This window comes from Drosophila nasuta, chromosome 2L, assembly GCF_023558535.2.
Source record: "Drosophila nasuta strain 15112-1781.00 chromosome 2L, ASM2355853v1, whole genome shotgun sequence".
NCBI lineage: Eukaryota > Metazoa > Arthropoda > Insecta > Diptera > Drosophilidae > Drosophila > Drosophila nasuta.
Genome location: NC_083455.1, coordinates 19,161,411 through 19,187,116, shown reverse-complemented (window position 1 = coordinate 19,187,116; position 25,706 = coordinate 19,161,411). Strand labels below are relative to the sequence as shown.

Here is a 25,706-nt window from a genome sequence, read left to right as displayed (position 1 = left end):
CCAAATTCACTTGGGTTGGGAATGCGAAAGACTTACCAATCTGTGTCAGCAACTCCCACTCATCCTGCAAGAAGGAGCCGTAATGTCCACGCTTGGCAATCGCTTGCGGACAGCCCAGATTAATATCCACTGCATCGCAGTAATCCTGTGCCGCCAGCGCTGCCTCCAATATCTGCTGTGGATCATTACCACAGAACTGTATTATCAATGGCCTGTCCTCGGTGCAGGTTTGCAGAGCATCCTTTCGGTACTTGAGGTCGTTGGCGAACAGATTCGCATGGAACATCGGTGAGTAGCAAAGCTGAGCACCATAACGGCGACAGAGCATGCGCCACGCGAGCTCACTTTGATCCACCATCGGTGCGACAATGTAGCGCGGTGAGCCGAGCACGCGATGATAGAACTCATAGCCAGCTAGTTTGTTGTTAGCTTCGCGATGTTCGTTCACCATTTCACGTAGCTGCTGCAAAGACAAAATTAATAGCAATACATTTCACAGCTGTTTAAATATTTGAAATAATCAGTTTAGCGTTGCCACATATTCAACTTTTATCGGAAGCAGTTGTAGTAATCGACAATCGTCATCGATCATTACTTGTTCACAGTTTTGCAACTGTTTTGTGGTGTTTTTGTCGCTATTTGATAAATTAGCTCTTCAATAAAAGTTAAACAAATTAATTATACATATATTTTCGGACATTTGTAATCTACAACTCTTTTTTGATATTTTTATCGCAAACAGTAACAATCGATTAACGCCATCGATCCTTTTTTGTCAACTGCTTCGCAACGGTTTGCAGTCCACGTCGCCATTTTGATTAATGCAAAAAATTGTTGCTTCAAATTGTGGGCCATTTTTGTTTTAGCTTGACCAGCAGGGACCACCTGCTGTGGTAAGCTAATTAGCGACACATTAGCCAAAAAAAAAAAAAACTGGGCGCAGTCGTGCGGCAGCTCAAAGCTAAACAAATTTATATGCGAGTAGCCATATAGAATGAGTTGTGTGTGAGTTGTGGGCGTTTCACTTTCAGCATGCTCCAATTACACGCATCTATGGCGGCCTGCAAACACACACGCACACATATACAAGTTGTGTGAGTAAGTGTGTGGATTACAGGCCTTTACAGTACATGACTGCATTTCACTTTCCACGCGATGGGTTTCGCTTTTCGTGCAAAGCAGCGTAAAAAAAGCGCTTAAAGTCCAATTGCAACAGTGCGGCAGCTATAACAATGACTCGACTAATTGAGTTACTTGGGAAGTTACGCAGCTTAATTGCATTTTCAATATGATTTTCAATCTGCGCAAAGTTCGTTAAAGCGGCTTAAAATACTTATGAAAAATGGGAATAGTGAAAGAGTGTGAGAGAGAGAGAGAGGGAGAAAGAGAAGTTTTACCTGTGCAACAAGAACTTGCATAACTTGGCTCGATTGTAAATCTGATTTGCCGTGCGACGTGCACACAAACAAACAAACGAAAACTTTTTACATTGAAAGTTTACTGACCGGAAATGGCATGCAATTTTTATCAATGGCGTTCCACCCTTTTCTCTTGTGCAATTGTTGTAATTGCAAGAAGTCATGTTCCTCTTCTTCATCTTCTTCTTGCTGCTTTTGCTGATGTGCAAAAGTTTTCTTATTTTATTTTTATTTATTTGGGTTGCCAATGTCTGCCAGTAATTAAAGTTAAGAAAATGTAGTGAAAAGTTTTGTGAGAACGTAAATTGTATAAGAATCAAATGAAGGCGTATTACAATAGCATGAAGGGGGCGTGGCGCAGCCATGACAGATGTTGCTTGTGTCATAATTATGGCCAAATTACAAGCAACTTACCGAGGAGGCACACAACTACACGACTCTCTCTCTCTCTCTATCTGGCCAGACAAGGCAACTTTACTGCCGCAGAGAAATGCGCATTTTGCAATTAAAAACTTTTGCAAATTGTGCAAAAAGAAGCCAGTTGTCGGAGCGAGAAAGCGAACAAGCAACTGCAACCAGAGGCAGCAAGTAAAACAATGTTGTAAAAGCAGCAGAAATTCCCTTTTTCGAGTCTGCATTTAATACAAATGCTCTTTCGGCACCAAACAGAAAATGCTTTATATAAATTTCAGCAAATGTGTTTGTCTCTCTCACACTTTAAAGCTTTCATTTAATTGCAGTTTCTCAAATATGCAGATTGCTAGTCGCCTTTTATTAGTAATTAGAGCAGCAAAGCGTTTTAATCAAATTGCCGTAGCAAATTTCAGCAATTTCTTGTTTTTGTTTATTTGTCAATTGCTTCAAAGTGTAAAAGTCATGAGAGTACTTTGTCTACCGCATAGCAAGCTTTAATTAAAATCAAATAGTATTTATAGACGAAATTTTGTGTGTCAACTTTGATCTAAGTTGAATTTAATATGAGTATTATTTATTAACTTATGACTTTTCCATGCAATAAAATGCAGTTCAAGTAACCATCAATATTTAAACACAGCAGTATTTTGAAGCAAGAAATTCTATTGAAAAGTTTTACTTTAATTTACTTTCTTACTTTATGTAAAATGAGATTTTATTTGCAGGAATATCATTTCGTTTAAAATTATTTATAATTCGCAGTTATTGCTTTTTTGTGGGAAATAATATTTGGAACAATTACTAACTTTTCTACCATATTCTACCTTTTTTTTTTATTTATTTTTTTTGATAAAGTTAACATCACAGTACATTAATATTTAATGTGCACTTCATAGAATGACTTTCATACTTACTCCCAAATTAATTTTCTCAACAGAATGTTCGTAGATTATTTCTAACATGTTTGAAAATTAGTACTTTTCTCTTTAATAAATTCAACGTTTTCTGCATCTGAAAAGTACAACATCCACTTGAGAGTGTAGCGTATAAAACTACTTACCACAAAGTGGCCAAAAGTACTCTCGAGTAATTGAAAGACCGCAGATAATGTCTCCAAATCATGGCAGTAACTTTTCTGAACTTCACCCTCATCCTCCTCAAAACACAAAAAAAAAACGAAAAAGGAAGTTGTTTGCAATTGTGGCTACAAAACTGATTTAAGCAATGTTTTCGTTGTTCGTTTCGCATGTCTGGCAGAAACAGCAAAAACAGATAATTAATAATTTCCGCACTAATTAAGCCGAATCAATATCAAGTGTACAAGCAGCCAAGAGCCAAGAGCGTGCCAAGGTTTGCCACATTTTGCTGGCTCTTCGTTTTTGGTGTGGCTTTCACTCGCCAAAGCAATAGATAACAAATGGACTACACAGACGGGCACTCAAGCTTGAAGCAATGGATAATACACTTCAAATTCCCTTGCAGCACGTTGTTGCATGCGTTGTTGCAGTTGCAAACTCTGGCCTCTGCCTCTCCGCCCGTCCCTGGCCATGCGCTTGACCACGCTGCAAGCAATTTTCATTTTGCCATTGCTGCGGCACGCGTCCATTTTCCAATTTTCAAAATGGTTTCACTGGCTAATCGCAGCGGTCCAATGCTGTTTATTTAATGGTCACCTTCCAGCACTCTCTGGTCGCCACATAAAAAATGCAAAAGGAAAAATTGAAAAACGCAAAGGGAACAATCAACAAACCAGGGCTGGCAAGAAAACCCGACAAATCGGTTCCCTTGCAAAATGCACTGGAGTTGAGTGGAGCTGAACTGCACTTTGAGGAGGAACTATATGTGGAACTAGTTATGAGCGAATGAATGAACTAGGTACGTGGAACTACTAATGAGCGAATGAATGAACTAAACTGCAATTTGAGGACGAATTAAATGTGGAACTAGTTATGAGCGAATGAATGAACTTGTTATGTGGAACCAGTTATGATCAAATGAATGAACTAAACTGCAATTTGAGGAGGAAATAAATTTAGAACAAGTTATGATCGAATGAATGAACTAAACTCATTAAGCTTTGCAAGAATTATCAGATGTGTGAAAACTTTAGTTCTTTAATGAATATATACAAACTTTCTTAAATTAAACAAACTAATAAATTGTACTACTTTAATTTTTCAAAATATAATTTAGAAATTAAATTGGACTAACTTATATTAATTTAAATGTATGGTAAAATAGTGAATATTGTGAATTAAAATATTAATTCAAAATAGTAATTTTAATATCCTTTATCCTTAAATATCTTTTAACGTAATAAAACTATAAATTGAATTTAATTTTGAAAGTAAAATTGAGATGGTATATTTATAGTTTTTTTTTTAGAGCTATTTCTTTTACTAAAAAAAAATGTGTTTAGGTAAGAAATATTAAATCAAAAGTTTAAATTCAATTAATAATAAGTGAAAATTGTAAAATACATTTCATTTGCTTTATATACTCGTCGACTTTAAACCCAGAGGGTATTGATATCTATTTGCTGCAGGCGAAAGTATTGCCCAGTCAGCAAAATGTGTTTGTTGCGGCCACGCCCCGCATGTTAAAGCCCAAACACTAGCAGAAACTTTGAAGCTCAATAAAAAAAAATGAAATATAAGTAGAAATATAAAGGAATTGCCAATGCGCAGAAAATGTGAATTAACTGGATTGCATTCAACGAGGCGTTAAATCCTTTCAAGCCACAACCATGAGCACTTGCCACAGCCGACACCGAAGCCCAAGCCCAAGACACAGAGTTGGAATCGTAATCGTGGAGGCAGAGACAGACGCTGAAGCAGAAGCAGAGTCAGAGTCATGGAGAGTCGTGAGTCGAGAGTCGAGAGTCACTGGCTGCTTGGCATTTCAACTTTGACATATTTTTGCGGTTTACTTATGGGACCGTCGAGGGTAGAAGAGAGCGTCCCAATGAGACGTTGTTACAATCCTTAAGCCAAGATTCCCCTTCCCTCTTTCCTCCTTCCTCCGCACTACATTGCTATCCACAATTACCCGCAATTTGTGACTCGCAGCTGCTTCAGCTGCTGCTGTTTTATTGTCGGTTCTGGCTTTATGCTTATACGTATCTGTTTTTCTGCGTGGATCTGTCAGACATTCCAAAGATGGCGATGCCGGCGCCAAAATATGACCTCATTTCAGTCCAACACACACACACACACACACACACGCATACACATACGCTCATACGCTTGCAAGCACACAAACAATACGTACGTATATAAAGTCAGGCATTACGCATACGCGCTGTGGGCCGAAGTCTGAAGGCTGAAGTCAAATAATGAAATGTAACCAACAAAAGCAATAACAAAATGCAAAAATTATACATATATAGTAGTAAAAACTTTTACTTGTTTTACAGCCTGCAAACGCAATGACATTTCAAGTGCCGCGTTGCAATTCCCCAGGCGTTGGCGTGCTTGGCCAGTCAACCAAATGTTAATGGAAAAACAGGGCAACAGAAAAAAAAAACACAAAAAAACAGAAAACAGAAAAATGCGAAAAACGAAAGAAAAAGCTCTTTGCGTGCTACCACAACAGAGCAACCAGCAACCAGCAACCAGAAATGTCCATTAATTCATTGTATTGCACTTACACGAAGGTGGAAATTGCGATTAACCTATTAAAAAAGAGAGCGCTCTACCCCAAAGTAGATTAACTTGCTCCATTCGACCACAACAAGATACTTATACTTATGAAAATTCCATTTTCATTTTCATTTCCATTTAATTTCCACTTTTTTGTTGCTCTTGTTTGTCGTCTGCAACCCAATCAGAGCTTTATTGTTGTGCCGCGTGTTGCAAACAAGCTGTTCACTGAATGCGAATGCAACAACGAATGCTAAGCGAAGCGAAGGACATTCAGTAATTGAACATTTTCCAAAAGGATTATCAATTTGCGTCGTAGCTTTGCAGCTTTGCACAACTATTGATTGAGATAATAGCTTGACCATAGCATTATATTACACAACAATTGCTTTATTCTGAGAACCTTTAGGGGGCAGTTTTATTGCAACGCTTTGAGGCACTTTTATTGTCGTTATTCAGCATTGATTAAAGCTATAATTTAAAGTTGAATTTAATTCCTATATTCAATTACTTAAAAAGTATGTTTACCAGACTATTCCTTAAAAATTGGAATGAATAAATTTGAAAATTAAGTAATCTGATATGCTCTTTTATTGCATTCAATTTATTTTCTATCTGTCAGTTTTCTTTCTTATTAAATTTTAGTTAGACGATAAATATTTTCTTTCCTTTCTCTTACAAATTAATTTTTATTTGGTCATAAATGACTTTTTCTTTTTATTTCCTTTAGAGTAATAATTTATTATCCTAGTAAGTATGTAGTTATGTTTAAAATAAAGAACAGTTTTTCGATAAAATCCAAAAAAAAAATATTAAAGGTAATAATTTGGAATGATGATTATTAAATAGAAATATTCTTGAAAGTTTTCTACAGACTATACCCAAAGAAGTGGAATAAATAATTAAATAGAAACTTGGTAATCTGAGATGCTCTTTCATTGCATTCAACTCAATTTGCCTTTAAGCTTCTTTACAAAGGGTTTCCCTTTAAGAGGCAACTTCTCTTGTTGCAACTAGGAGTTCTTTATGCAACGCTGAAGCCACCTTGGGGCAAGTGTATACTATCTAAAATCTGCCTTAGAATGCGCTGAAAGGAATTTGAAACTTTAGTTAATGAGGTTAAGTTGAAGAAGAAGCAAAAAAGGGGCTAAAGCATTGTGTGCACTGCATTTTGCTGGGCGTGGTCGCGTTTGCCTTTTGTTATATACATATGTCTCTATGTGTTATGTGTTGTGCGATGTGTGTTATGCAACGAGGTCAAAGTCAGGGCGCACTGCCAAGTGGCAAGCAAGCGAGTGGCAAGTGGGGAGTGGCAAGAAGAAGTAATTCCTGCAAGCGCCGCTGACGCAATAAACCATAATCAAAGGCCGCATTGTGCTCAGGGCTCAAGGACAATGGCGAATGACAACAAGAACTTGCAAAACTGGGGGACAATTTGGCGACTTTTCTTCTTTTTTTATAGGGCGTGGCAATTCTTGCAATGCAGACAGCATCAGCAGCCTAACTGCATTTTTTGTCGGGGGAGTGAACACGTAATCAACGTGTATTGATTGAAATGACAGTTGCTTCAGCCTCACTCTCTCTCTTTCCACCTTCAGTGCTGGCAATTAAAATTGGTTTATTAATTATTTTGGGCGCCAAGACTTTTCGGGAATCTGCAGACGCAGCCGCGACTTCTTTGCTTCCCCTTCGAGCGCGGTTCCCAACTTTGTTTGCACACTTCTGATGAAATTTTATTACACAGCTCATTAGGACTAATGATGCTTGTTGGTCGAGCCGCGCTGTCAGCTCAAAGTTAGCAGGCCGAAATCATCAGCACAGGAAAAAAAACACAAGTAAACAAATATATAACAAAAAAATCGAGTTAGCTAAAGAGGAGAGTATTCGACTGAGAAATACCCGTTAGCTGTATTTATTCCAATTCAACATTATAGATTTTTGGTGGGCGTTAAAGGGCGTGGCAAAATATAAAACATGCTTTACTACGTAAGATATTCCTAGAGTATTGTGACAATTTTTGGTGTGTGTAGCTTTCATAGGCTCTGAGATTTAAGCGTTCAAAGTGACGGACAGACAGCCAGACAGATAAAATATTAGTGAAATACACGTAATTCTGAAGGCAACACTCGTTGCTCATTATACCCTTGCATAATTTTCTGGTGCCGGGTATTAAAATGGAAATAAAATGAAGCATTGCGCAAACTTGAGCCTTGAGACTGAGCCGAGGACGAAGACGGAGAAGAAGAAGAGAGGCGATAATGAAGCAACTGCCATGGCCAGCATCAATCTCCAACCACTCACATGTGACCAAGGCTGTGTGTGTGTGAGTGTGTGAGTTAAGTGTTTGCGAGTGTGTGTGAGTGAGTGTGAGTGTGTCTGGCTGGCTGGCACTTAATTATATTTGTACTTTCTCGTATGAGGCCCCAGACAACGTCAACGTCAACGAGAACAACGCCAGATGAGGCCAACAAGCAAATTGAACGTGAAATCCACTGATTGACTTCATGCAACACCCACAGAGGCATAGCAAGGGATAGAGAATTGCGAAGAGTTAGGGATATGAAGGATAAATCAGTGCTTAAAATTCTCGAGCCAAGAGACAAGTGAAAGAGAGAGCCAAGTGCTGCGAGGTGTTCAAGTTGCAGCTTCTTAATGCGCATTTTATTGCTGCACTTCTTGAGTTGACAGCTTAAGAAATCCAAAACTAATGTGCAGTGAAGCTGACTTAGAAATACTCTATAAAACTGAAAAGGAGCTAATTAAAGGTTAATTTTACGTAACTAAACACAAAATTCAATATTGGTTTATCTACTGTGCTATACATCATGCAATATCTATCTTTCTACATTTGAAATATATTTACTTTACTTTACTATATTCATTCTTATTTTTAGCCCTACAAATCTATTGTATTTTTTATTCATTTTAATTTATTATCCTTAGGTTTTTTAATTATAAATTTATTAAATCTAAATATTTGTCAAATAAGATATTCTTAAAATGTTTGTATACCATTTTTATCTATAAAGCATTCAATATTCTTCAAGTACTATTTTGTTTTATTATCTTCAGGCTGGTTTATTCTTACCTTATTAAATTTGTTTCCTTTTTTTCTAAACTTATGAATTTTTTGAGAACATTCTTCTTTAATATATTTTAATTTCTAAACATCGATGAAGTAGAATTTAACCTGATTAATGTTAAACTCTCATTCATATAAATAACAAATGCTGAGCTAGCATTTAGTATATTTTTATTGGTTTGGTATTTCATAAATATATACTAAATTTTTCATTATATCTGATTTAATTTCTTATACTTGTAACTTTTATAAACTGTATACAGCGACTAAATTTAGTCAATTTATTGAGTTCCATTAGCATGCTAAAGAACTTCCTTTAAAGAAAAGATAAAGAATTTATGACGCTGCTTGCGACTTTCTTTGGCAGCAAGCTAATGTACTTCTTATATCGTGATGTATCTTTAAGTGGAAATCGTTGCCTAGCCAAAAGGCGTCGTTTACTTTGTTAGCCTGTTGAAGCGAATGCTGAATGAATGCGAGTTGCGAGCACGACAAGAAAAAGAAAAGGAAAAAAAAATCGGAGGTGAGGAGCAAACGAAGTTTAGTTGTTGGATTTGTTTATTTGTTATTTTGCTGCCTTGCAGCAGTAAATGTGTGTGAGTGTTCGATACGAGTGTGTGTGTGTGTGAATCGAAAGGTGTGTGTACAATATACAAATACATATGTACTGTAGCTGATATAATGTTGCATACTTAGGGGGAAGGAACAAGGAACGAGGGACAAACAAGCCAAATGACACGTACCCATAAATCCCCGACGTTTTATTGCCGAGTGTTCGGCTTAAGGCTCCAAATGTGTACATGTGTGAGTGTATGTGTGTCAGAGTGCATGTGTGTGTGTGTGCTGTCACATTTGTGTGATTTGTTTGGCCGGGACAAACACATGATGTCGCGTCGCTTCAAATGCCAAACGACCAACGACGAAAGGCAAACAGGAAATATAAAATGCCAAACAACAATTTACTTTGTTAATTTACGCAATGTATTTGCATAAATAATACATATGCGAGTTAAGTTTTCCTCCAGATGACGTCTCTTCCACCCCTCCTCCCTTATCGATATTTACTTGTGTATGCTTCGGCTGTTTTCATTCGGCATTCGCTGCGTATACGCAACAATATTTATGAATATTTCAAATCGAATTAGAGCTGACGTTAATGTTGCTTCAATGTTTCCGAAATATGCGAGACAAACGACTTATCGATTGGCTATTTATTAGTTTCCATGATATATTATTACTAATCGAAATTATAAGCCTTGAGCTGGACAATCGCAATGACTCACTGACTGACGACATGTCCTTGCTGATTTCATGATTGAACTAACTCATTAATCAGATGTACAGAGATAGTACTTTTGAATAAGGAGGCAATCAATTTTAGTGACAAGCGATTGTCGAAAAGAATTGTCTTTTTACTAATATGGGAAATGCAATTAATTTAATGTTCGATTATTTACTATTTTTAGTTGCTCAACATTCTAATCTAAAGCTTCAATGGCTTGTACAGTAATTTAATTAACAAAAAGTATAAACAATGAACTATTTTTTGCCTTTGAATTTCTCTTTTATTTAAGTAAATAACATTTTAAGATTATCTTTGAATGTTGTAGTAATCTAATTCATTTTAAAAATTACTTAAAGCATTTTAAATGCGGAAGTAATTTTAAAGCCGATTGTTTAATTCTATTTATCAGTTGTCCTTATTACAATCCCAGCTTTCTTCTAAGCTGCAAAAGAATCACCTTAAACAAATTTCTGATATAAAATTTGTCTTGTATTTCAGCAAGAAACTAATAAGAAAGCTATAGTATAGTAGAGCTCTATTGTGAGATAGATGTTACCTCTTTTTAATAAAAGCAAAACCCAAAAATACTGAATACCGAAATCTATATTTGGTATATAACATAAAATACAAGATTGTGCAATAATTTAATATAACAAAACGCATAATAATAAACGATTTTCTGCCGTTAAATTTCTATTATGCTTCAGCAAATCAAATTGTTAGATTATCTAAGACTAGAGAGATAGATCTAGCTTCTTTTAAAGCAAAGCTAAACATGTCTAAACTATTCTAAAAGTTTACTAAATTAATTTACTAAATATTAACTATAGTACCGAATGCTATATTTGGTATATTTCTACATTGAAATATACCAGATTGTCAATCAAAGCAATGTTGGACTTTTGTTATGCTTTTAAAGAGTGTGTTAATTACATTTTATAGCTGCCTGGATCACTTTCAGATTTCGCTACCTACTTCGATGCTCAGATACCATCTTTCAGACCCAAACCTATAACAATGTTTTATCTGCTACGTTGAACTTTGGTGTTTGACTTGCCACGCCTTGTTTACTATTGCAACAACACTGACCACTGAGCACTGAGCACTACTCTGTTATCTGCTATAAAGTTGCCACAGTGCGCATAAAGTTCAATCAAAAGCTGGCTGCTGTTTTAGTCGTTAATCGAGGCCACAATCCTTGTGCAAACACACAAGGGCCAAACAGTCACATAGGAATATACGATGAGACGATGAGCTAAACTGAGTTGAGTTAAACGCAAATGACAACCGACATGATGACGCCCCTTAATGTTGACCATGATGACCACAACGGGTCGAGTTGAGTTGAGTTTTACTGGGTTGGGTCACTCTCTTTTTCTGCCTTCAATGGTCGTGTCAACACATATGAACGTGAACGTGAGTCAACTACCAACAACAACAACAACAACAACAACAACTGAGTTGGCTTACTAAATATTTAAAATGCCACTGAAAAACAGAATGAAAGGGGAAAAAAGGCCACACGAGAATCAAGTTTCATGACACAAACTGAACTCATTGTGTCGTCACCTGGTGGCCAATAATTGTTTTTATGACACAGTTTTGTGGGCTAACCTTTTTATGTTTTGCTTTTATTTCATTCGTTTTACTTAAAAATACCAGACAAAAATATCAAAGCACATGTAATATACCAAAAAATGAATAGTCAAACTTTGCTGCTTTCAACTACAAATCTAATTTTAGCCTCCTTATACTAAAAATATATATATTTATGTATTTACCCCTGCAGTCTGACGTTCTTGGCTTGGCACAGCTCTATAATCAAATTTTACCCAAATTGACGACATTTTTATAGATTTTTTTGTTTTCAACACAACTGCAGGGATATTTCTATACTATAATCTCTATTTAATTTGCACAGTTTTTGGACTGAAATTGTTATTGCCTTGACTTGGCTATTGTTTTACATTTATTTGTATATATTTTTTTGTTTATTTCTGCTTTAATTTTGCATTACAATATATGCAATTTTTGTAGCTTAACTTTTCGTTACCAAAATATATGTTTAAAGTTTGCTTTACTCTAATTACAATTAATGTTTAATTAGCTGCACTTTATTTTGTTTTTAATATTTAAATTTATTTTCATTGTTTCTCAAACTCTTGCCTCGCTTGCATATTTTGCAGTCTCATTCACTTGGTGTTTTGTTTTCAGTAGGCTTCGAAATAGAACAAATCAAACCCAATCCAGTTTCAAAGCAAAGTCATTAACTAAATTGAAAAATCATATTAAATGCTGAAGAGCCTGTTGCAGTCAGGACAAAGAGTGAAGAGTTCATTGAACCAACCGAAATAAAAATGGGTGAACGAAAAGTAGAAAAAGCAAAGCAAAAAATTGTCGTGGCATGTTTCCTTCCTTCCTTTCTTCCTCCGAAAGAGAATAAAACAAAAACGAGCCGCAAACAAAGCGGAGCTGAAACAGGACCTTTGACGTATCCTGTTACAGGTTAGCTAGCCAAACTAATAGAAACGCCCAAACGGCGATTGCTAATGACAACCAGTTAAACCTGGAGTTGGGGTCCTTAGTTGAATTAGAAGCTGGAGCTAGGAGTTGGAGGAACAGGACTAAAAGGACTCGGAGCAAAAACAATTGCAGTCTCGATTCCCTATTTATGCCACAGCAGGAGCCGAGCTATCATGTGAGTTGTCTGTGCTTCAAGTAGGCGTAGACAGAGGCGTGGCAGTATCTCTCTCTCCCTCTCTCTCTCTCTGTCTTGTCTGTCTGGCCGTTGACAGCGACGCCCAATTTCCAGGGAAATCAATCATAATTCAAGCGCCGTCAAATGGGTGCAGTACTCCACACAAGCCCCCCTCTTACCCTCCACTCTTCCACTTGGTAACCTGGTAATGGAAATTGTATTATGTGGCGCACCTAAAGGCCTTCCTTTCCCCTTCCCTCCCCTCGCACTGTTTATTGATAGATAGACAGCGAACACTCAAGCAGGTAGTTCATCTTTTTTTGGGCAGACTTTCGAGACTTTGCAAGCTTTGCAAGGCGATTGACACGCCCCAATCGTTATGCTCCCCTCGTTACGCCCCTCTGCGATTTATGTAGATTTCTTGTCTGTGAGAAGGGGGCGGGCTCTTCGTTGCGTGTCCATTGCAAATGAAGGCGCAACGTTAAATTTATAATTGATGCGGCTGCAACACAAAACATACAGACAACAATTGCTCATGACAACAACTAACTGTTGCCATGGGTCAGTCAAGGGGGGGGAGGTGGAGTGAGGGAGGCGCTCGCTTTGGAGCCATAAACAAACTTTAACGAGAAGACATCGAATCAACTTGAGTTACTCGAGGGCGTTGCTAGGCTAGGCTCAACTCGAGAGTGGCAGGAGCACAAAAAAATAAGACAAAAAAAAAGGAAAAAGGAATATATGCGCCGAGTTTAATGGCCGTGCACACACACATGACATGGACATCGACTTCAGCTTGGACATGTAATTAAAGTGGAATTTTTGCCACAATTCACACGGCAGACAAAAACAAAAATAAAGCAACAACTGAAGTGTGAGAAGCCAAACCCAGGTAAGAGAGAGACAGAGAACCTTGGCATTTCCCTTCCCAAAGCCACGCCCCTTTGGCAGTCAAGTGTAGTCACAAATCGCCCCAGTGCATTTTTCACACATGTGAGCGGTCAGACTTTGAGGCAAACTAAGGTCAAGGGAGGAGCAACACAAACTTGACAGTTCAAAATTTAACAGGATATATTTAAAGCGCAGCCTTGAAAAGCGACGCAGGTTGCAGCAGCATTAGACTGCAAAGTGTGGCAGGTGCCACACACATACACACACACTCACACACACAAAGCAAGCGTTAAGCAGCCTTGAATGCCGATTGCATGATGATAACTCTGGAGGATTGCTAGAACGCTAGAAATGGGCGAGTCCTCAACAAGAACAACTTTCTATTTATTTAACTATGATACTACGTTTTACCTTTTGCTGTACTCGAAAAACTTTGGGTAAAGAATTTCAATAGAAAATAGAAGAACACCTCAAATAAGTGCACAAGAAAATGCCAAGTAAAGGTCTTTAAATTAATTTAAGAAAAACTTTAAGAAGAATACACTATTAAAGGTACAAAGAAAATGAAATATAAATTTCTTAAACTATAAAAATTTACTATTTTTCTGTCATTAAAATACGCTGAAGAATCAATTCAAATATTTAAAGAATGGTTTCGAATTTAAAATAATTAAGTTTAACTAAATACATAAAAGTTTCACAATGAAAACCTCTTCAGGTCTTTAGAGAAGTGTTTTAATAATAAAGTTTTATAAAAAAACATTTTTCAGAAGTGTTTAACAACAATGTTTACAATAATAACTTTTCAGAATATATGTATGCTTTTCCTAAGTCTCTGGCTCATTCTACAAAAATACTATTAAATTATCAATAATATTGGTTAAATTTAAACAAGTAAGAAAGTTACAGTCGAGTGTACTCGACTGTGAGATACCCGCTACCCAATTTGATTAAAAGCAATATATTTTGCGGTATTATTCTCAAAATATACCGAATATACTACAAATATACTAAAAAATACTAAGAATATACTAAATGGTATATTTGGTATATTGATATAGTACCGCATTCAAAATATACCATAGACGGCACAATATACCAGATTGTCAGCCAAAGCAACTAAGACCCCTAGTAAGTAGGCGTTTTTGCCCATACAAAAGTATTTCTTTAATAACTTCGACAATTATTATCTGATCGCAACCAAATTTTCAGGAATCATAAATACTATAGTAATTATTGTATATACCAAAATTCGTAATTCTAGCTTTACAATTACGCTTGTTATTCGATTTATTTGATTTACGGGGGCGGAAGTGGGCGTGGCAAAAATTTGAAACAAACTTGATCTGCGTGCAAACATAACAAATGCTGTCGAAAAAAAAAATTATAGCTCTATCTCTTATAGTCTCTGAGATCTAGGTGTTCATACGGACGGACGGACAGACGGACAGACACACAGACGGACAGACGGACATGGCTAGATCGTCTCGGCTGTTGACGCTGATCAAGAATATATATACTTTATAGGGTCGGAGATGCCTCCTTCTACCTGTTACATACATTTCCTGCCGGCACAAAGTTATAATACCCTTCTACCCTATGGGTAGCGGGTATAAAAATACAATTAATGAGAAAATTGTTGTGCATTAAGAGATTCTAAGTTAACGAAATTATAACTAAGTTATAAGAATATTCGTTTAGAATAAGTTCTATACTCTGGTTTACTAATTCTTCACACTTCATTTAAGAACCAACATAGTAGCTTTGCAACATTGTAAATCCTTCTCTAGACTTGTTTGTTGTTAATTTTACAGATGATTTAATGCAATTATAATGGCGATAAAAAATTTGGCTTAAGCTGCAACAATGTTTGCCAAACCGAACGAACGACAAGCCAAGTTAATGAGCTCTTCGCTTGGCCCTAAATGTGAAGGTATAAACAACTTGACAGCAAGTTAAATATAATGAAGCAGCAACACCATAAAATGTGTATACGTGTGTGTGTGAAGGTGTTTGTGTTAGTGTGTGTGAGTGTGAGTGGCAGCAGGTGCAGCGCTAAATTGTTAATGCCAAGAGCCATCAAATTAAGCATTTTAGCACAGGGAAAGTAGGAAGATGTGCGCTAAAAAGTATGCAACACTTTTTTTTTGTTGTGCTCTTTTTGTTTCTCTTTTTCATACTCCAACCGGAAATGAGCAAGTGCAGTGGAAATTTGCTCGACTTTTTGCACAGACACGGACAACACACATTTGTGAGTTTTGCCAGTTGAAGTGCAGTCAACAGAACTTCAATTCAAACTCCATTTAATATTATTGTTGCGAGTCGACTTTTTCCCATATATTCTACCCATTTTTCCCATTTTTGCAATTTTCTATTCATGTCACACGAGACGATAGAATGAAAATACATGTCAGTTGTTGCACTGAAGTCGAAATTAGAGTGCGAGAGACACGACTTAGTCTAGGAGTCGACATGTTTTTGCAGCACACACGGAGAAAAGAGCAAGAGGATGAGGTAAAATAACATTTATGGCTGACACAACAACAATGCAACTATATATAGCAATCATATAGCCATGTGTGTGTGTGTGTGTTAGAGTAAAGTGACCCAGCTTAGCAACTTTAATTAACCTGTCAGTTGTGGCACAATTGGATACAATGTGACCAGCTGCCGCAAAGTGATTACGTTTACAATTTGGGCATCTATATTCAGACTAATAGAACAAACAATTGCTATAAATTGCTGACAGAGACAGGGAAGGCAGGGCAGAGTGAAGAATTATAATTATCGTTTGACTGAGAGAGAAAGGTAGATAAAATCTGAGACACACACTCGAAGAGATTGCAACAGATTCGTAGTATGATAAGAGACAATTCTTGGAATTTTCAGCTATAAATTTGATAGTGATACATTTGAAAGTTTTGTTTGTCAACAATTACTTATCTATGCTTAAACGTAAGAGTGGAAAACTTGCACTATCTTTCAACTAATTGAAGTGAATATAGTATTCCTTTTTAAAATCTGAAATTATGAATTTTTTTTTAATTTATGCATTTATAATCAAAATTGAAATAAAATATAACATCTTAATAAAGTCAAAGTATTTAAAAAAAATGTCTTGAAGAGATTTAAAGAGTATAGTTGCTAAGGTGATAATAAACTTAGTTATTTCTTTTTCAAAACTATTTTCAGTAAAAATCATGTTAATAATAAGTAAAGGATATTCTTCGTTCATTTTCGCAATTAACTTTTAACAGAAAAATAGTTCCAAAATCATTTGTAGCTCTATTTAAAGTTCTAATCAAGAGCTAAAAGATTCATCTTTACTCAAAAAAGGAAAAAATGTTTTGGTATGTGTTTTTTCAGTTTAGAAAAGGAAGAAAAAAGGAAGAATTACCCATATATCATATCTAGACAATGAAATAAGTTCCTTGATAACTTAATTTGTCGACAATTCGAGTTGCTTTCGGTGCTAATACCCTTTTAGTGTATTAGAATCTGAGCACTGCAAAGCACATACATCAAATTGTTGCTGTTGCAAATCAGTTTCGAAGTTGCTACAATTGCTGAGGGATCGAGTGAGTATGCCAACCAATCTTGCAGTGCTGCTGCTGTCAGTCTCAATGGCATGAGCTGTCGACTTTAAGAGTAGATTGGAGTGTTGTTTGTCTGCCTCACTCTACACTCTACACTTTCTTCTTCTGCCTTCTTCTCTTGTGTGCATTATGACTGTCTCTCTAACTGTCTTGACGAGTATCTGCAGCAATCCATTCTTTTCGTGTACCCGCTCTCCTCCTTCTCTTCTTCTCTCTCTTTCTGTCTGTCTGACGTATGTACGTGTCAGTCGCGTTGCCAGTCCCGACTCAATCACATTTTTTGACGCATCATTTCCATTTTCAGCTGCGGAATTAATAATTCATGTTGAGGCATATTTAATGTTAGCCAGGAATTTCCCTATTTCCTGTCCCCCTTTTCCGCTCCCTATTCCTCTATTGCCTCTCCCCACTCTTTTTCCCCCTTCCTACTTCTTTTTCCCATTACGAGTTCTATTCCTGTTTTGTGTCCTATGTGAAAATGCCGAACTATGGAGTTGAACTTTTTTCATTAGCCTTGTCAAGTTTGTAAAGTGTCTTTCCCACTCTCTCTTCTACTGTCTCTCTCTCTCTCTCTCTTTCACTCTTAACATACACACATGTTTATGCTCAGTGGGTATTACGCAATAGCTGCCCACACATTTCGGGGCATTGTTAGAGGGAGCTTTGCCAACTTTTGCCAGTGCATTTGAATTGAATTTGAATGAAAACATTTGCGTAACCATTTTGCAACTGCAGCACATGTGTGGGTGTGTGTGTTTGGTGCCTTTATGTGTGTCTGTGTATGTGGCTTTTGTTTGCGCAAATGTTGCAAAGTCACAACAAGATGGAGCTCTGTTCCAACATAGACGCAGAGATATAGATACAGATACATCGACATCGACATCGGCAGCTACACAGAGAGTAAAATGGGGAAATAAAATGGGGAAATTAAATCAAGCAACCAAAAATCACTTTAAACATTTTTTTTTTTTTTTCAAGTATAGACTGCGTAGAAAATTGAAAATAACAAAAAGAAATAAATAAAACTAAAAGAGAATATTAAGTAATAAAAAATAAAACAAAAATAAACATGAAAAATTATGATTAACTAAAATGAAGTGAATGAAAAATAATATGAAATGAAAATATATATAAAAAGAAAAGAAAATAATAATAAAATAAAATAAATAATAAATAAAAAAAATGAAAACAAATAATTTTAATATTAATATAACCATAAAACATCTAAAACAAAATATATTTTTAATTTAATTTCAAAATAAACATCATGCAAAGTAGAATCAAAATAAATGTAACAAGAAATTAAAATAAAATTTAAGTAAAAATAAGTAAAAATAAGAAACGTGAAAGTATTATTTTAATAATTAATCATTTTAATTGCAGTCAAACTTTAGTGAATTAACAAAGAATTGTAGAAAAATAAAACTAAAATAAAAAATGTAACAAGAATTTAAAATGTAAAAATATTATTTTCGTAATTATTCTCAGTCAAAGCAATCTTTAGTAAATTAACAAAAAAATTTACAAAATTAAAATAAAATAAAAAATTAAACAAGAATTTAAAATAAAATTTAAATTGTAAAAAAGATTAAAAAAGGAATGTGGAAATATTATATTTATAATTATTGAAGTTAAATAAATATAAATACTAAATAATGCTTTACCAATAGTGTTAGTATTAATTTTAATTATAACTAACCTCTAAATAATAATAATAATAAATATAAATACTAAATAAAAAACCCTTTCATTATTCATTATACCATTTTTTTCGCTTATATTTCAAATCAAATGAAATTCGGTAAGTGCTTCATAATTTTGCGCTGTGTGTGGAAGCTAGAACTAAAGAGATACTTGTAACCGTAATCAGCGACGCCCCAGCTAACAGTTTTCAAAATGAAAATCAATATCGACTAGCAGAGTGAGTGAATACAATTGCATATTCCCCGCATGCCACTTCCTCCTCCTCTCTAGTCATACTTCTCCTCCCCCTTGCAATCAATTGTACATGACAGGCTGTTGCATATTTAACGCGAATGCGAATTTGAATGCGAAGCGAAGCCATCCAACAGATACAACTCACGATATTTAGTTGAAAAGCGTATTGTGATTGTGTTTGTATTTGTGTGCGGTTAAGTGTTGTCTTCTCTCTATTGCGAGAGGTGAGTGATGTGGGAGGCGAGATTCAGGTGCAAATCACTAAAAATATATGCGCATTGTATAGCACACATTTGTGAGCGTAGTGGAGAAGGCAGCGAAACCTTTTCAATACAGTTGAATGCGTTTCGTCGCATTCAAAGCAATTGCGAACGAGTGCGAACAAGTGTCTTCTCTCCTCTACTAATGCCACAAAAATATGAATCGCACACAAATCAACAGCAATGGAATTGGATTGGAATTGTCGATGGATAGACGGACAAAGTTATTACTCATAGCAATTTGCATAAGATTGCTATACTAAGCATTTTGCATAATAAATACAAGGTTTGCATTCTGATAGATTGCTCCAAGAGATTGTTAGCACAAGCAGAGAAGCAAGAGTTTAAACTAAACTTTAAGGATTCAAAAGAAACATGTTTATCCAACCAACATAAATATAGAATTTCCTTACATTTTGAGACATTTCCGCAGATTTTTTTCAAGAAGAGAAAAAATAAAGATATTAACTCTAATAAAATTAAAAGAGTAAAACGGTGGGAAATCCAAAGCAGTCAGGAGTTGTTAAGTACAATTTTTAAGACGAAAATAACTGAGCCTCAAATATTAAGTTATTAAATAATAGAGAAATTTATTCAATCAATAACTTGGAATTTTCATTAGGAAACCACATCAAATAGCAAATGCTGCGTCGAAGATTAGGAAGATGAAATAAGTTTAACTTTAATAATAGAAAGTAACATTATATCCTTCGCTCTGAACAATATTCAAAGAGTTATTTTTTGACTTTGCAGTGAGGAAACAAATTTCATTTATTATTTGAAATTTCATCAGAAAACCACATCAAAAGCAATGAGAGAAAATCGATGAATATAAATTGTCTTTTCTGCATACATCAAATCAAATCTTTCTTCCATGACTTTGCACCAAATAAATGTTTAATAATTATAAATAAAAAAATGCAATTAACTTTAGTTAAAAATGAAATATTATGAATTATTTTGGCTTTTACTGCATATTTAAAAATTCAACAAAAAATGAAATCTTTCGTTCTGCAAGTAATTTCATAAAGTTCTAGCTAAGAAATAATTTTCTAATAGAGAAGTTTTAAATAAATGAGCAAGAATTCAGTGAACTAATTTGGAATTTCATTAGGAAACCACATCAAAAGCAATGCCCAAAAAATCGACATCAAAGTTCAACAAGAATTAGTTAAATAATAGAACTAGTTTTAGCTTTTACTGCGTATTTAATAATAATATAATAATATCGTACTTATAGCGCCTAGACAATTTGGGGGCATTTACAGTGAAATAAAGCCTCAAACTTTGAATTTGAATTTGGTAACCGACGGATTGAATGCGTATTATTCCCATAATTGGAAACTGGACTGGGATTTAAACGGAGTTTCCTCTTTTTGCATCTTTTAATGACTAACCTATGGACTAAGCAGAAACCATGCAAGGAACTGTCTACAATCCACCATCTTCTACTTAGGTGCTGCTCGAGTTCGAGCTGATGCTCTGCAGCGAACTATTCGAGGCGGTCTTGCGCAACGCTTCTCCGGCGAGACCGCAAAGATTCTGCACCAGCGACGCCGAGGAACGTGCCACATCCGGCGAACACTTGGCCACACTGTTGGCGCTGCCGCTGACGAGGCTGTGACGCAACGGCTGCGGCGATGTGGGATTCGACAGTCCCGACTCATGGATGGGCGACAAGGTGGGCGATCGTGTGCGCAGGAAATGCTTGCGCCGCTGACGTCGATAGACGTTGCCCAATCCCGGCAGTTGGCGACTGCAATTGGACGAGGAATGCGACGATGCCGATGACGGTGAATGCGAGGTGACAAAGCCCAACGTTTCGGCGAGCTCAGCCAGTTCGCTGGCATTGGGCATCTTGCGACGCGTGGGGGGCGGCAATGCGGGTGGCAGCGTCAATTGATAGCTGGTCGTGACACAATCGTCGCGAATCACGCTGGTGGGCAGTAGCATTAGTTCCTTCCCGCCGTGATCAGTGCTCAGCTCGCTGCTGTTGCTGATGCTGTCGCTGCTGTTGCGACTCGGCGAACTTTGCGGTGGAGGCGTCGTCGTCGAGGCATCGTAGCCCGCATCGTAGCCACGTCCCGCCTGCAACTGCAACGGACGTATCTGATTCTGCTTGATGGCGGCCACATGCTGCTCCGCCGCTGCCACACCGTGATTCCCATGAGCTCCGCCCCGTTGACAACGTGTCCGACGATAGCGTCCCAGCAGTCGCAGCATGTGCCGCAAGCGGGAGCTGCGCGGCGTCTTCAGGGGCAGCGGCAACTCGTTGCCACCGCTGCCATGTGGCACCTCGAGGCTGCGTATGAACTGCACGGGCAGCTCGCTGGCATTGATCTTGCCACTGACGGTGGCGGCGTGCTCGCGATACGACAACGCAGCGAGCAGATCGTTGGGCACATCCGGACTGTCGGGCACATTGGCGCAACAATTCCATTTTCGACGCCAGCGCTGATGCTTCGATATATTCCCAGCGGCCGATGCCGACGACGAGGCCGAGGGCGTGGCCGTTTGGCTGGCTAGAGTCCGTGTGCTGCTGCTGCCCGCTGCACTTCCGCGACCCCCGCGCAACGGACTCCGCAACTGAAACGTGCAGAGCGTGCACTGTTCCGTGTACTGCAAATAGGCAGCGGCGCTGCCTGCCACGCCCCTTGCGGCACGCTGTCGCGGCTCAAGCGCCGCCTTCGCGCTAGCCGCCGTGCTCACACGTCGCTGCATGGCGCTGGCCGCATAGCTCGAGCAGCAGTGGAACGAGGCACGCAACGAGGACGCCTCATGCGCAGCATCCACTGCATCCAGTTGCTGCTGGAGATGATCGTGGCGTCGCTCCTGCAGCAGCGAGCACACATAGACCGCTTGGCGTGCCTGCTGATGGAATTCCCTCGAGCTGGCACAACAATGCAGCTGATGTGCTACTCCTGCTTCTCCCGCTGCATCGGGCAGCGGCTGCTGCTGCTGTTGTTGATTGGGATGCGGAACGCTGGAGCAGCAGTAGAGCTGAGTTCCTGCAGCAGGCAGCTTGGACGGATGTTGCAGTGTGGGCAACTGCGGATTGAAGTGTACACCACCATTTTTGCCCTGCTCGAGCAGCTGTTTGGCTTTCGCCTCCTGCGCCTGTCGATGATTGCGAATGTACTCGTACGTCGTGAGTCCCAGGAACGAGATGTAGATGTGAAAGAAGCACAGATGCAGCAGCAGTCCGGCACTGATGGCGGCCAGCAAACCCAGCACGCCCAGGAGCAGTAGATAGATGGTCTCATGGACCCCGATGCCAGCGACAAGCGGTGTCACCTGTGTGTGATTCACCAGCGACGTTGTCGTTGTCGGTGTTGTCGTTGTCTGCTCCAGAAGCGCCGTAAAGTTGTCCAACAGCGTGGGCAACGTGGACACCGTTAGATTATCCAGTTGTGTGTCCACATAGAGCTGTTGCTCCTCCGTCTCCTGCTCCAAGAGCATCATGGTGCCATTGCTCAGACTTAGCGTGAGATTGATGTAGTCACTGGACTCCAACTCCGTCGACTCCAAGCGACTGTTGCACCAATAGAAGCTGAGCCAATCGGGTTGCACATAGTACAGCACAATTTGGCCAATGACGGCGGCCACAATGACCAGCGTGGCCACCACAGCGCTGACGACGCACATTAGGAAGGCGACATAGTTGCGCGAGCCGATGCAGTGATTCAGCCACTTGCAATGATGATCAAACTTCCCCACACACTTGTTGCACACGGAGCAGTGTTTGGTGCGCGGCGTCGAGGTGCGAATGTTGCACAAATGACACCGTCCGTTCTCGATGACGTGACCGTGTTTGCTGCGATCGAATTCGGGCACAATGCGATCGTTGCGATGCACGCGACGCAACTCTTTGTCGGCGGGATCGGTCAGCAGAGCGGTCAAATGGGCGGCAATATGCACCACGTACAGGCCCGAGATTAGACCATAGAGGGGTCCTTGAATGGGTGCATGAAATGCTGGTATTAATACCCAATAGCTGGCCACACCGAAGAGCAGCAGCACAAGCCAGCCGAAAAGCTGCAACGGATGCAGCGGCAACTGCAGTCCATGCAGACGACGTCCCCGTCGATGCTGCACATCGGCAATGTTATTCTGATAGCTGACTAGCTGACTGAGACGACAGAGGGCGCCACCAGATCGTTTCGTTGTGGAGTCCGACGATTGTTGTTGTGATCCCTGTGTTATCGATTGCTGTACGTTTGTCGCTCCGATAATAGTTCCTGCTCCCGTTCCAGTTGCAGCGCCCTCTACAGTTGCTGGTGTTTGATAATGTTTGAGTGGCGCCTCCTGTGACTGCTCGCTTAAGCTGGCAGTGCTGATGGTGATGATGTGATCCTGCTCCTGCTGCTGCTGCTGCTTCTGCTGCTGATGCGGCGTCGCTGCTGCTGCTAGTGGCGTCGCTCTGGACGCGTTGCGCATTGTGTTAATGATGATAATAATGATGAAATTGATGAGTGAATGATGTGAATTAATCTCGTTTGCTGGCAATGGCACATTACAGCTGCTCTTGTTGCTGCTATTGTTATTCCAATTGTAGTTGTTGTTGTTGTTTTTGTGGCTTTTGGTTTGTTTGCTTGCTTTTGAATGCCACGCCCACAGGCGCGACGAGTGCTGTTTATGTAATCCGCGTGCAATTATCCTGCGCGTTGTTCACTTCGTTGTCGTTGTCTGTTGTCACCTTTTCTTGTTTCTTTTTTTTTTTTGTTATTGTTGGTTGTTTGTTTGTTTGTTGTCACTTGTGAATATGCTCGCGCTTATAAGTGTGTGCGTGTAAGTATGCGTGTGTGCATGTGTGTTTGTGTGAATGGCGCAGTTAAGAATCACGCTTTTATGCACGTTCCGAGGGGGTGGTGGTGCTTACAGGGTTGTCGTTTTGCTTGTTCGCCGCCCACCCCCAATTCATATGAATGCTTTGCTCTATGATTCCCTTTGCCAACTGCTTTTGCTTTTCTTCCTCTTCTGCGTGCTGTTGTTGTCGTTGTGGTTGTTGTTGTTTGCTCCCCCACATATACACACACACGTACGCACACGCACAGAAACACACAGACAACAGTCACAACAGCGAGAGCGAGAAATACAGTCAGAGAACGAACGAGCAAGCGAGACAGAAATAGAGCGGGGAGCAAAACCGTAACGCACAAGTGGCGTTTCACCAAAAACACAACGAACCAACTCGTCAGACGGACGCGAAGCAACTGAGTAATGCTCTGTGTGCAAAGCTCTGGCAAAGCCAAAACGACAGCCTGATGCAATTGAAAGCACAAGTGCGATTCAAGCGATTGAAGTTGAAAGCGAAAAGCTTTTCACAATTGAAAGCAAATGGAGAGTGGGAAGTGTGCAGAAAGAAAGAGAGACAGAGCGAAAGAGAGTACGAGTGTGAGAGAGCGACTTGTCACAGCTGTCTGGTTGCCGGTAAAACGTTTGAAGCTTAAAGACCGGTCTGGAGCGCCATAACACAAACACACACACATTCATTTACTCAGTGTAAACTAACTATCCTGATATGTGAATGTGTGGCATGCTTTTTGGGGTAGATTTTGGAGTTTAGAGTGGGAGTTGCTCTGTCAATTGTGGAATGGGAAAAAATAACCTATGAATTTGAGATGAACGCGTGAAAATCACTCAACTTAGAGATGCACTGATTTAATTTGCTAAACATAGTGAAAAACTTGCTATGAAATAAGTTTTCGATTAGAATATATAATTTAAAAAATAATGTAATGTAATAATTTTGAGTAGAGATAGAGAAGGATAGTAGAAATTTGACTTAAAAATAATTTTTAGAAAGCAATGTAAATACTTTTTGGGAAAGAGTTATTTTTGTAAGGATCTAAATCTATAAAATTAACTTATTTCACATAAGATATTAACATTTTTTAATAAACTCAACTTAATCTCAAGGTCAAAGATTTGAAAAGAAATGGTTTTACAATTTTAAAAATGATTATGAGCAGCAGTATTTTTTGTTGGATTCTCTCAAAAACGATTTAAGACAAAGTAGCTCTATTGGTTCAGCGACCAACTTGTCGTATACGCAATCAGTTCACGACGCATTAACACGACTCACGCTGTCATCGCTGATTAACTAGCTGGCAACAGGAAGTAACTATTATATAAGAGGAAATGGGCCAGGCTAGGTAAGAACTTATCACCAGAAATTGGCACGCACCTTTCACTTCACATTCCATTTATTCTTTTTTTTTTTTGATTTTGTGTACAGGATGCTAGGCATCATTTTTTATTTATATCGCATTGCCTTTGAGGTGAGGCCATCCATGTTTGGGATGTTAGCTGAAATGGAAAGCACACTCGAGAGCGTATTTGGAGCACGTGCGAGCAGTAAGTACTTTCAGCACTTGATGTGATTTTATTTACATGGCACCCGTGAGCAGCAGAAATGCCGCAGACGACAGACTTCACGACGCCAGACTGGCCGACTTAGTCGACTGCTGACCGACCTATTGGCAA

The 25,706-nt window shown here is 38.6% G+C and overlaps 2 protein-coding genes across 2 annotated transcripts in view; both read right to left on the bottom strand.

The window, feature by feature from the left end:
- Positions 1–25,706, bottom strand: part of LOC132788182 (tRNA-dihydrouridine(16/17) synthase [NAD(P)(+)]-like) — a 30,889-nt gene that overhangs the window by 1,365 nt on the left and 3,818 nt on the right. Inside the window, exon 2 of the mRNA XM_060795517.1 lies at positions 37–460. Within this exon, the coding sequence (XP_060651500.1) occupies positions 37–451 (415 nt within the window). The 5' untranslated portion in view covers positions 452–460. The remainder of the gene's footprint in view (positions 1–36; positions 461–25,706) is intronic.
- LOC132788160 (uncharacterized) lies at positions 376–24,844 on the bottom strand. The gene is made up of 2 exons (XM_060795495.1): positions 20,618–24,844; positions 376–463 (listed from the first exon to the last, which is right to left on the bottom strand). The coding sequence occupies exon 1, from the start codon at positions 23,655–23,657 to the stop codon at positions 20,673–20,675; it is 2,985 nt and encodes a 994-aa protein (XP_060651478.1). The 5' UTR covers positions 23,658–24,844; the 3' UTR covers positions 376–463; positions 20,618–20,672.

Excerpts from the sequence above, each read along its gene's own strand:
- LOC132788160 (XM_060795495.1), bottom strand. The coding sequence starts at position 23,657 with ATGCGCAACGCGTCCAGAGCGACGCCACTAGCAGCAGCAGCGACGCCG.